At 36.3% G+C, this 12,627-nt stretch overlaps 1 protein-coding gene across 1 annotated transcript in view; it reads left to right on the top strand.

Moving 5' to 3' along the window:
* The window catches only part of LOC111155119 (phosphoinositide-3-kinase regulatory subunit 4), an 81,187-nt gene that overhangs the window by 22,386 nt on the left and 46,174 nt on the right, over positions 1 to 12,627 (top strand). Inside the window, exons 7-8 of the mRNA XM_022515184.1 lie at positions 4,686 to 4,859; positions 10,072 to 10,217. Of these exons, the coding sequence (XP_022370892.1) occupies positions 4,686 to 4,859; positions 10,072 to 10,217 (320 nt within the window). The remainder of the gene's footprint in view (positions 1 to 4,685; positions 4,860 to 10,071; positions 10,218 to 12,627) is intronic.

Raw genomic sequence — 12,627 nt, 5'->3', positions numbered from 1 at the left:
TAGCCTTTTTGAATTCAACTTGGTTAGATTTTATTTCTCCAGAAAGGGATTCTCTAGTGTATTCTATGCTTTTTTCAAGCTGAGCTAGTATCTTTATAATTGTTATTCTGAATTCAAGTTCCAACATCTTACTAATGTCCATGTTGATTTGGTCTCTGGCAGTTGGTACTGTGTGTTGTTCTGTTTTTCTGAGATGAGTTTTTCCGTTTTGTCATTTTATTGAGAGAAGAATAGATGAATGAGAGAACAAGATGCTAAGAGGGTAACAACAACCCCAGATAAATAAATTAGAAGAGACCAGAAACCAGGGGGAAAAGAAAGAGGAAGAACGAAGAAAAAGAATATGGTCAGGCTGGTGAATAGAACAGAGCCATACACTAGAGTTGGGATGTATTTTGGTCTGTTAGATGAAACTACATCCCAAATTTTTTAAAAAAGAAAAACCTGTATATACAGAAAAATAAAGTTAAATACAATGGAGGGGTGGAATATGACTGTAAAAATGAAAATTTAAAAAAGATTTTAAAAAAGGAATTGATAAGTTGGTTGAAAAAAGAAAAACAGAATTAAAAATTAAAAAAAAAAAAGAATGTGATCAGGCGGGTGAATAGAACAGAGACATATACTAGAGTTTTGCTATATTTTAGTCTTTTAGAAGAAACTGTATCCCAAAATTTTAAAGAAAAAAATATATATACAAAAAATAAGGTTAAGTACCACAAAGGGATAGAATATGATTTTAAAAATGAGAATTTAAGGGGCACCTGGGTGGCTCAGTGGGTTAAAGCCTCTGCCTTCCTCTCAGGTCATGGTCCTAGTGTCCTGGGATGGAGCCCCACATCGGGCTCTGTGCTCTGCAGGGAGCCTGCTTCCACCTCTCTCTGTCTGTCTGCTTCTCTGCCTACTTGTGATCTCTGTCTGTCAAATAAATAAATAAAATCTTTAAAAAAAAAATGAGAATTTAAAAAAGATTTCAAAAAAAGAATAAGTTGGTTGAAAAAGAAATAAGAATAATTCAAAAATAAAGAAAAAGAAAAATAAAGAAGATTAAAATAACTGAAGTTGAAAGACTAGAGAATCATGGGGGAAAAAGCCATGCATTTTGTATGCTGTGTTCCCCTAGTGCCAGAATTTTGCGGTTCTCATTGATGGGTGAACTTATCTTGGCTTGTTGTTCTTGCTGATCTGGGGGACCGGCCTGTTACATTAATTCTCAGATCTCTTTGCCCCAGGTGAACTGCACCACCCTTGATAGGGTCAGGCTAAGTAATTTGCTTGGGCTTGCCCTCCATAGCTTTTGTTCCCTGAAGGCTTTCTGCATAGCTTTAGAGGATGAGAATGAAAATGGTGGCCTCCAAATCTCTGGCACCAGAGGAACTGAAAGCTCAGGATCCCACTTGTCATTGAGCTCTCAGAGAAAAGCAGTCAATTACTCCTGTCTCCCTGGTTTCCATCCGCAGTCTGTGCTCACCTGGCCTGTGACCAAGCATTTCTGTCTCTGGCACATGGCCCGTTTGGAGTCTCCAAACCCAGCATATTCCAGTGGCATGCTCCACACCGCTCTTCCTGGAGGACGGGGAGTCTCCCTGGATTTGCTGCTTGTTGGCTCCTTGCTTGAAGAGCAATGGCCTGACTGTGCCTCGGATCCCGAACTGAGAGCCCATTCCCTAGCTCACTCTTTTTTTTTTTTTGTCAAATTATTTATTTATTTGACAGAGAGAGAGATCACAAGTAGACAGAGAGATGCGCAGAGAGAAGGGGGAAGCTCCCCGCCAAGCAGAGAGCCCAGTGTGGACTCGATCCCAGGACTCTGAGATCATGATCTGAGCCGAAGGCAGAGGCTTAACCCACTGAGCCACCCAGACGTCCCCCTTAGCTCACTCTTTGTAGCTGGCTTCCCCACTCTGATGCTTGGGAGCTCTGTCACATTCAGGCACCCCTGGTCTTTCTGTGACCTTGAGGGTCCTGAGACCACACTGTCCCAGCAAGGGTTACACTCCCCACTTAGCCACTGGAGCTGAGATGTCCCTCAGTGGAGCTGACTTCTAAAAGTTATGATTTTGTGTTCTGCTACTCTGTCACTTGCTGGTAGCCGGTTGACAGAGGTTTCTTTCCCCCCTGCCCCCACGGTCTATTTTCCCATATATCACCTGGATTCACCTATCTGCACCTCCTACCTTGCAAAAAGTGTTCGCTTTTCTATTTGTAGAGTTGCAGCTATTCTTTTCTTTGATTTCCAGTTGAGTGTGCAGGTGTTCAGAATGGTTTGATAGCTATCTAGCTGAAATCCTGGGAGCAGACAATATTTAGGTCTCTAGTCCTCCTGCCATCTTGGACTGCTCCTACATATTTTATTTTTTCGATGGAATTGCAGGTAGAACTGTTTTCTTAATGTCTCTTTCTGTTGCTCTGTTATTAGTGTGTAGAATTGCAGGGTTTCTGTGTATTTTATATCCTGCAACTTAACTGAATTTATTCATTCCGATGTTTTAGTGAAGTCTTTAGAGCTAATCTGTAGAATCATGTTATCTGCAAATAGTGACTGTTTTACTTATTCCTTACCAATTTGGATGCCTTTTATTTTTCATGTTCGATTGCTGCAGCTTAAACTTTTATTACTGTGTTGAATAAAAGTGATGACAGTGGACATCCTTGTCTTGTTCCTGTTCTTAGAGAAAAAGCTCTCAGTTTTTCACTGTTGTGTATGATGTTAGCTGTGTTTTTTTATATATGGCCTCTATTATGTTGTGGTATGTTTTCTCTAAACCCACTATGTTGAGTTTTTGTCATGAACAGATGTTAAATTTTGTCAAATGCTTTTTCTGCATCTGTTGAGATGACCATATAATTTTATCCTTTGGTTTAGTAATGTGATAATATTGATTTGCAAACACTGAACTATCCTTGCATCCGTAGAATAAATCCCACTTGATCATGTGGGGTGAATGGCTTTTTAATGTATTGTTGAATGCTTATTGAATGGATTGCTCATATTTTGTTGATGATATTTGCATGTATGTTTATCATAGATATTGGCCTACAGTTTTTCTTTTTTTTTCTTCATGTGGTGCCTTTGTCTGGTCTTGGTCTCAGGGTAATGCTAGTCTCATAGAATGTATTTGGAAGCTTTTCTTCCTCTTCTGTTTTTTGGAATAATTTGAGGAGAATAGGTATTAATTCTTCGAATGTTTGGTAAAATTCACCTGTGAATCCATCTAGTTCTGGACTTTTGTTCTTTTGGAGGTTTTTTTTTTTTTGGTTTGTTTATTTGTTTTAAAGATTTATTTATTTATTTTAGAAAGAGAAAGAGCATGAGTGGGGGTAGGGCCAGAGGGAGAGGAACAAGCAGACTCTGTGCTGAGCAGGGAGCCCAATTCGGATTTAATCCTGGCACTCTGAGAACACAGTCTGAGCTGAAACCAAGAGCCAACCACTCAACAGACTGAGCCACCCAGGCACCCCTCTTTGGCGTAATTTTTCAATTACTGATTCAGTTTCATTACTAGTAATTGGTCTGTTTAAATTTTCTATTTCTTCTTGATTTACTTTTGGAAGAATGTATGTTTATCCATTTCATCTGGTTTGTCCAGTTGTTGGTATATAATTATGTATAGTTTTCTCTTATAATCCTTTGTATTTCTGTAGTGTCAGTTGTTACTTCTCCTTTGTTTTTAATTCAGTTATGAAATAGTTTATGCCAAACCCATGTTATTATGGTTACCAACTAACCCTTTTTTATATCATTTTGCACATACTTGTAACAACTCGTCTGTTTTTTTTTTTTAAAGATTTTATTTATTTGACAGAGATCACAAGTAGGCAGAGAGGCAGGGAGAGAGAGAGGAAGGGAAGCAGGCTCCCTGCTGAGCAGAGAGCCTGATGTGGGGCTTGATCCCAGGACCCCGAGATCATGACCTGGGCCAAAGGCAGAGGCCCAACCCACTGAGCAACCCAGGCGCCCCATTTCTATTTTTCTTTTTGATAACATTTTTGAAAGTTACTGGCTTTTGTTCTAATTTGGCTGATTGATTTCTGAATCTTTGCTAGCTATTATCAGTTTATCCCCTTGAATTTTTGGGATGGAGATTATATATATATATGTATGTGAATATGGATATATACTATATGAATGTGTGTGTGTGTGTGTGTGTGTATATATATATATATATTTATATACTTTTTTTTTTTTTGGTATATTCTGCATTTTCTTTATTTTGCTGAAGAACATCCTCAAGAAACTTTCTTAGGTAGGGTTGCATGTGAAGTTAACCCAGGTACTCTTTGTATGTTGCAAAATGACTTATTTATGTTCTCTTATTTTATTGGCAGTTTAAGTATAAAAATTATTTAATAACTTTGGAGGTCTTGCTGTGTTGTGTTCTAGCGTCCATTGTTGCTAAAGATCATCTTGTGAAGATTGTTTTCATTGTTCCTATTTCCTTTTTAGGGGAGTATTTTTCTTTCTCTAGGTTCCTAAGATCTTTTTTTTCCACTTGGTGTTACAGAATTTCTTGGTGATTTGCTTTGGTGTGGATCTTTTTCATTATTGTGCTGCGCAGGAAGTACGATATCCTATCCTGGATTTTTGCTCAATATATTTGGGTTTTGATTAATTTTATTGTTTAACTTAATGGCATTTGTACTTTCTGGTATAGAATAATCATGTGATGTTGCTTCTCTTTCAGGTGTTGCTGCATACGTTGGTTGGCAAAGCTCCTCAATTCTCAAACCCCTGCTGCAGCAAGGTCTTAGTGATGCTGAGGAATTTGTCATTGTTAAAGCTCTTAATGCCCTTACTTGTATGTGCCAGTTAGGGTTGCTACAAAAACCCCATGTATATGAATTTGCCAGTGATATTGGTAAGTTTCTTTTTCTCAAAATTAGAAGGAGAAAATTAAGGGTATCTTAAGAGATATAACAGATGATAGAACACTGTAAAAGTTCTAGGCAATATAGGGTCAGATTTTCAACTTTATTGTTTTGTGTGTGTGTGTCTATATGTGTGCACATGTATGTGCATGTTCATGCATGCTTGCATGTAAATAAAAGACAGGCAGGCAAACAAATAGGATCATTTGATCCTCTAGCCCAGCTTGGGAAATATCTCTTTGTTTTTATCTGTAGTTAAGCCTTTAACTTGAAAAACAGATTGTTTTGTTTTGTTTTGTTTTTAACATGATGTAGATAAAGTCTTTAACTGCTCTGAAGAGTCAGCTTATTTTTTTGAACACTTGACCACTAGTCAAGAAGTTAAAATTGAACGAACGGGATTGTCTGTGATATCTGTTGTTGCACTGATTGCCACTGAAAAATTCATAGTGTTGAAGTTACTACTGTTAACAGTTTTATTAACCAATGAAAAGAATTAATGTTTGACCTTTATAGCACTTAACCTGTTATCCACGACTTAAAATTCAGAATAAGGGCAAACAAGTAAATATGACACTTCTAATATTAAGAATATGTGGAACTTTTAATCTTATCGCTTCATTTTAAGAAAGTAAGCAGTGCAAGATACTAAGTTGGCTCTGACCTGAGAGGACATGAAATTTTAGAAAATTGCCTCTTTTGATAAAATGTTTAATTGCTATTAAATTCTTTGCCAAGGAAAAGTAATAGAAAGCCAAAATTGGTTAGATTTGGTTATAGGTTATTCTTGAGGCAGTCCTCAGAGAAGAAACACAAAGGAGTTATTTATTTTGATTGTTGAGAAAGTAGGTAGTAGCTGTAGAGGTATATAAAATTTCTGAAAAAAAAAAATTTTTTTTTTCAGCGTGACAGTATTCATTATTTTTGCACCACACCCAGTGCTCCATGCAATCCGTGCCCTCTCCAATACCCACCACCTGGATCCCCCAACCTCCCACCCCCCACCCCTTCAAAACCCTCAGATTGTTTTTCAGAGTCCATAGTCTCTCATGGTTCACCTCCCCTTCCAATTTCCCTCAACTCCCTTCTCCTCTCCATCTCCCCTTGTCCTCCATGCTATTTATTATGCTCCACAAATAAGTGAAACCATATTATAATTGACTTTCTCTGCTTGACTTATTTCACTCAGCGTAATCTCTTCCAGTCCTGTCCATGTTGCTACAAAAGTTGGGTATTCATCCTTTCTGATGGAGGCATAATACTCCATAGTGTATATGGACCACATCTTCCTTATCCGTTTGTCCGTTGAAGGGCATCTTGGTTCTTTCCACAGTTTGGCAACCGTGGTCATTGCTGCTGTAAACATTGGGGTACAGATGGCCCTTCTTTTCACTACATCTGTATCTTTGGGGTAAATACCCAGTAGTGCAATTGCAGGGTCATAGGGAAGCTCTATTTTTAATTTCTTGAGGAATCTCCACACTGTTTCCAAAGTGGCTGCACCAACTTGCATTCCCACCAACAGTGGAAGAGGGTTCCCCTTTCTCCACATCCTGTCTAAAACACGTTGTTTCCTGTCTTGCTAATTTTGGCCATTCTAACTGGTGTAAGGTGGTATCTCAATGTGGTTTTAATTTGAATCTCCCTGATGGCTAGTGATGATGAACATTTTTTCATGTGTCTGATAGCCATTTGTATGTCTCATTGGAGAAGTGTCTGTTCATATCTTCTGCCCATTTTTTGATATGATTATCTGTTTTGTGTGTGTAGAGTTTGAGGAGTTCTTTATAGATCCTGGATATCAACCTTTTGTCTGTACTGTCATTTGCAAATATCTTCTCCCATTCCGTGGGTTGCCTCTTTGTTTTTTTGACTGTTTCCTTTGCTGTGCAGAAGCTTTTGATCTTGATGAAGTCCCAAAAGTTCATCTTCGCTTTTGTTTCCTTTGCCTTTGGAGACATATCTTGAAAGAAGTTGCTGTGGCTGATATCGAAGAGGTTACTGCCTATATTCTCCTCTAGGATTCTGATGGATTCCTGTCTCACGTTGAGATCTTTTATCCATTTTGAGTTTATTTTTGTGTACGGTGTAAGAGAATGGTTGAGTTTCATTCTTCTGCATATAGCTGTCCAGTTTTCCCAGCACCATTTATTGAAGAGACTGTCTTTTTTCCACTGTATGTTTTTTCCTGTTTTGTCGAAGATTATTTGACCATAGAGTTGAGGGTCCATATCTGGGCTCTCTACTCTGTTCCACTGGTCTATATGTCTGTTTTTATGCCAGTACCATGCTGTCTTGGTGATCAAATTTTTAAGGCATGAATGTAGCTTTTTAAAAAATATTTATGGAAAATTTAAGTATATGGAGGTTTCCTATTTTACACACTAGTATCTGTAATTGTTCTTTTAGTTTATAACCTTAATTTGGTTTGAATTTTATGATTATATTCAAAATAATTACAAATCTAAGAAATTGTTGAGTATTGGTAACACTATCATTGATGAGAATCTCAATTATATTGAAATGTTTTGAGTTTTCATATAAGCTATGAGTGCCATGTAGTATAAGGGCAGATATAGAAAGCAGCGTTTCCATAATAATATTAAAGAAAAAAATGTATTGTCATCAACGTTTTCTTTTTCTTCTGTGAAAGTGACATTACCTTTATGGCTCAAGTTTTTCTTGCCTTTGATCCTCCTTATTTTAATGAATATTCTCTGTATATAAATATGTACTTATATGTTCTAATTTCATGCAATACATTTTTTTTTTTTTTTTTAAAGACTATTTACTTGAGAGAGAGAGCCAGCATGAGTTGGGGGTGTAAGGGGTAGAGGGAGAGCAGGGAGCTGAGTAGAGAGCCCAATATAGGGCTCTATCCCAAGACCCTGGGTCATGACCTGAGTGGAAGGCAGACACTTAACTGAGCCACTTAAGCACCCCTCATATAATATGTTTCTTCTGTTGCATAATTACTTGGGAACTATTTTTGAGACTTAATGTAGCTATAATTAGCATTTTATTTATCTGAAAAATGGATGTCTATCAATTTTTAAGCAAAAATCATCATAAAGATGTTTTTTATTCCTCTTCTCAAATTTTGCAGATTTTTCTGTATTCTGTTTCTTATCATTGATCATAGGGCGAGTATATGAGATACTCTGTATCTTTAGCATCAAATAAATGATTTAGATATATAATAAATATGCAATTTCTTGGATAGGGGACTCCCTTAGAACTGGAACTGAGTTTGGTACTATCTTTGTGGGGACAATTGCTAAAAAAAAATCAAGTGAACTTGATTTTGGCATTATGAACTATTTCAAAGAAATAGTTGGCATTTTGAACCATTTAAAAGAAAGAACAATTTTTAGTAACTTAGAAACACCTTTAAAACATGATAAACCCTGTACATCTCTCTGTTCTGTTTTTATGTGTAGTCTATTGTAGTGATTGTTAAAGGGAATGGTAATGGTGATAATGGCATCATGATTTCTTTCACAGTTTTGATAAAACTATACTCTTCCCACTTAGTATTATGCATACTCCCCTTCCCTCATGCTTGTCCCCAAATAATTGGAATGTATTGGATACAGAAAAGATCAAGTATAGTGTTTTATAGAAAGTCCTCTTGAGTGTTTGAGGTTCTTTGTATCTGCTACTTACTGTAGAATGATGCTGTATGATAGTCAACCATAAAATCTCAATGAATGCTTTCGTAAAGTCCTCATCATGAATGTGTGGGCTGTATGGTTGGCTCTGCTCTAGGCTTTGTATCTCCAGATTGTGGTGACAATGATCCATCCGTCTCATTCTGGTGCCCATGTTAGATGGGCTGCAGTTTCTTGGGTTATGTTGTAGGTGATGGCAGAGGCATGAGACAGCAAGCCTCGCTATGTAGCACATTTGAGGCCTCTGTTAGTGTTATATTTGCTAATTTCCCATTGATCAGAGCAGGTTAATACGACTGAGTGAAAAGCAAGAGGCAGAGAAGTACCCTTTGTATACCAAGAGTGCAAGGCAAAGAGTGTGATTGTGTAATAGCGATAATGTAAAGAATTGGGACCAATAATTCAGGCTCATACAGTGCCTAATTCCTGCCAAGTCATTTTGGGTTCAGCTACTTTCTGGAGGTTTTTCAGTATTTTTCCAGTCCTCATTTTGCCTATTGTCAAAGGGAAACTACAAACCCTCCTTTGTTATTATATCAGAGGCTGCATGATGCTTATGAAGTAATCAAAACCTCCTTTATGTGTAATTAAAAGAATTGGAAATGGGAGAACTTTGGACACATACTTTGAAGAAATTTTATCTCCTTCTCCTTTTTATATAAGTAATTTTAGCATATGACAGTGTTCTTATTTCTCTATTACCCTGAATTTCTTAGAAAATTAATATCCTGTAAATGCTGATGTTTTAGCATACTCAAAACAAATTATATATATATATATTTTTTTTTCTTTTAGAAGTTTTATTATAAATTAGGGTTTAAAAGTTTGAATTTTATTCTAAATCTTATGTTGATTAGTTGAAGTCATTGATTTTTAGGTAATAAACAAGATAGTTAAAAGGTGTGAAAACACATTCATTTACTTTTCTGTTTTAATATATATCTTTTTAAATTTTTATTATTTTTTAAAGATTTTATTTATTAGAGAGCAGAGTGAGGCAGAGATAGAGAGAGTATAAGCTGGGATCAGGGGCAGAGGGACAAGCAGACTCCCTGCTGAGCAGGGAGCCTGATGCCAGGCTTGATCTCAGAACCCTGAGATCATGACCTGAGCTGAAGACAGATGCTTAACCGACTGAGCCACCCAGTCTTCCCTAATCTTATATTTTAAAGTCCTTAAGAATGGGCATCATATTTTCTGCCTTTAGGTTCTATTCATGATGCCTTGTGAATGAATTTATGAATGATGTATTAGATTTGATCAAACCTTTTCATTAAAAAGAATGTCAGATAAACAGCTGTTTTTATTCTTTTATGGTATTATTGCTGATGTTTTATGATAGAGGATATTATAATGTTAGTATGTTGAATTGAGTTTATGCCATAGGATAATTGAGTATGTGAGGATAGCTGATAGTAATATTGTGGTATAATCCCTTTATTGTGTTATAAAGTGAAATTTTGTTTACCCCAATACTTTGAAACTATTTATGAACATAGTTTAAATCCATACCTTTTCTTTTCCTGTTTAGCCCCATTTCTGTGTCATCCCAATCTATGGATACGCTATGGCGCCGTAGGATTCATCACAGTGGTAGCTCATCAAATAAGTACAGCTGATGTATACTGCAAACTCATGCCTTACCTTGATCCATATATTACTCAACCAATAATACAGGTATGCTTGTTCCTACTTGGAGTCAGTCCTCTACAAATTGTACTCCTTAAAGAAAAAGGTTTAGAGGCGCGGCTGGGTGGCTCAGTCATTAGGCGTCTGCCTTCGGCTCAGGTCATGATCCCAGGGTCCTAGCATTGAGCCCTGCATCAGGCTCTCTGTCTGCAGGAGGCCTGCTTCTCCCTCTCCCGCTCCCCCTGCTTGTGTTCCTTCTCTAGCTGTCTCTCTCTCTCTCTGTCCAAATAAATAAATAAATAAATAAATAAATAAATAAATAAATAAATAAATAAAATCTTTACTAAAAAAAAAAAAAGAATAAAAAAGAAAAAGGTTTAGAAAGTCTTATTTTTATTTAAAATTTAAAGATTTGAATTGGGTTACAGCATTTTCACATTCCTTTAAGCTAGTTAATGTTAATGGAACAAACAGTATTGAACCTGAGAAAAGTTCAAGAGACTGTTGTGTTATACAACATGTTATGCGTAATATACCACTCAGTAGTGCATGCTTTATTTTCTTAGGTGCAGTGCCGTAAAACATGTGCTAGTAAAGTGAAATATAGTAGAAATGTATACTGACAGGCCTTTACTTTTATTGTAAAAACTCTAACTGATTTTAGCCCAAGTCAGCATTTATAATAAATCGGAAAAAACCTTTTACAGATGTTCGTTTTTTTGGACCACTAACTGGTTCTGGGTTATTTTTTTCTGTTCTCTTTTTTAATCTAATCTTTCAAAATCTGATTTAATCTTTTTTTTTTTTTTTTTTTTTTTTAAATCTAATGACTTGTGCCCCCCTCCTCTCTTCCCAGTGTAGCATGAACTTCAGGTTTTTGGTTTGTATAAAGCAGTTATTTACCCAACTTGTCAGTGCTTACATCCTTTATCTTCCTAGAAAGCTGACTATCAAAAAATATCTAAATTGAGTGAACTGTTGAGAAATGATTCTGGCTGTTAAAATATTCTGAAATATCTTTTTTTTTTTTTAAACCTTAAACTCTATTTCCTTTTTGCAAATTCACATGCTTCTAGCTTCTGCTACTTTTATATTTCCAATGTACCTTCCCTTTGTTGGGGAAAGTGACCTTGGATATATTCAGGAAATGAGGAGGCTTTGGCTGTGCCTTCCATCCTTTTCCCCATAGATTTATCCTTTTCTTTGGGATCATCATTCTATATTTCATATATGTATGAAAGATGGATAATATTACTAGAAAATACACCTTTTTAATTAATTTTTTTTGAAAGCTTATTTATTTTAGTAGTATCTCACCACCCAGCATGGGGTTCAAACTCACAAACCTGAGATCAAGAGTCACATGCTCTTCCACCTGAGCCAGCTGGGCATCCAGCCTTTTTTATTTATTTTATTTAAAAAAAAATTTTTATACTTTTATTATTTTTTTAAAGATTTTATTTATTCATTTGACAGAGAGAGGGAGAGAGAGTGCACAAGCAGGGGGAGCAATAGACAGAGGGAGAGAGGGAAGCAGGCTCCTTGCTGATCAGGCAGCCTGATGTGGGGCTCAATCCTAGGACTCTGGGAGCATGACCTGAGCTAAAGGCAGATGCTTAACCAACTGAGCCACCCCAATTTCTTTTAAAGTTCAGTAAGTTTTCTTGGAAATCCGGTCTAGTGATTCTTACTACTTTTGGCTACTTATTCCATTTAGAAGTTTGTTTATTAAACTCTTTTATAACATAATGTGGAGAAAGTATTCCTGGGAATTAAAAATTGCATGCATTTGTAATAACTTAGTGGTGGTTTACTGTAATAAATCTAACATTTAAAAAAATCTGACATTAGGTATTTTTTTTAGAAATCTATATCACTCTTCTTAAGGATATATATATATACATATACATATATTTCTCAGAGATATAAATATAAGTATAAATATTTTGGGGGGAGCTTTTTTTCATTGCTTTATTTTTTGAAAGGCCAGGATTGGGAGTTGAAAGGCTAATTATCTATCATAAATCTTGCTTTTCTACAGTTTGAATTAGACAAAAGATACCCTTTTATGCTGGTTTCCACTGGCCAGATTATCAGATAGTTAAATATGTCTAAAAGAAGATGCTCTTGGTTTTGGTTAGTATGCTTATCCTTTTTATTATATACCCATTGACAAGGAGGGTGTTCTTGGGAATAATTAAAGGAAAGATTTCATGAACTCTGTGGGAGAGTAATATTTTTTTAGAGGGGGTTGAAACTACTGGGAAACATGATGACTGCTGGTCAGCCCTGTGACTGTTGAGCATCTTTTCTCAGTCAGTACCCGCTGGCTCTTAGACCCGTAAGCCACAGGTACTTTTTTGATCTAGGAGGTCATCTGACATTTTGGCATCCAAAAGAAGTCTCTGTCATTTTCTAAGTTTTTCTGTCCTGGGTGTATACTATTATTCTTTCAGTA

The sequence above is a fragment of the Enhydra lutris genome, unplaced genomic scaffold (assembly GCF_002288905.1).
Source record: "Enhydra lutris kenyoni isolate GAN:26980312 unplaced genomic scaffold, ASM228890v2 scaffoldscaffold39, whole genome shotgun sequence".
NCBI classification, from domain to species: domain Eukaryota; kingdom Metazoa; phylum Chordata; class Mammalia; order Carnivora; family Mustelidae; genus Enhydra; species Enhydra lutris.
The sequence above is the reverse complement of the archived record's forward strand: the minus strand, read 5'-3'. Positions and strand labels throughout refer to the sequence as shown.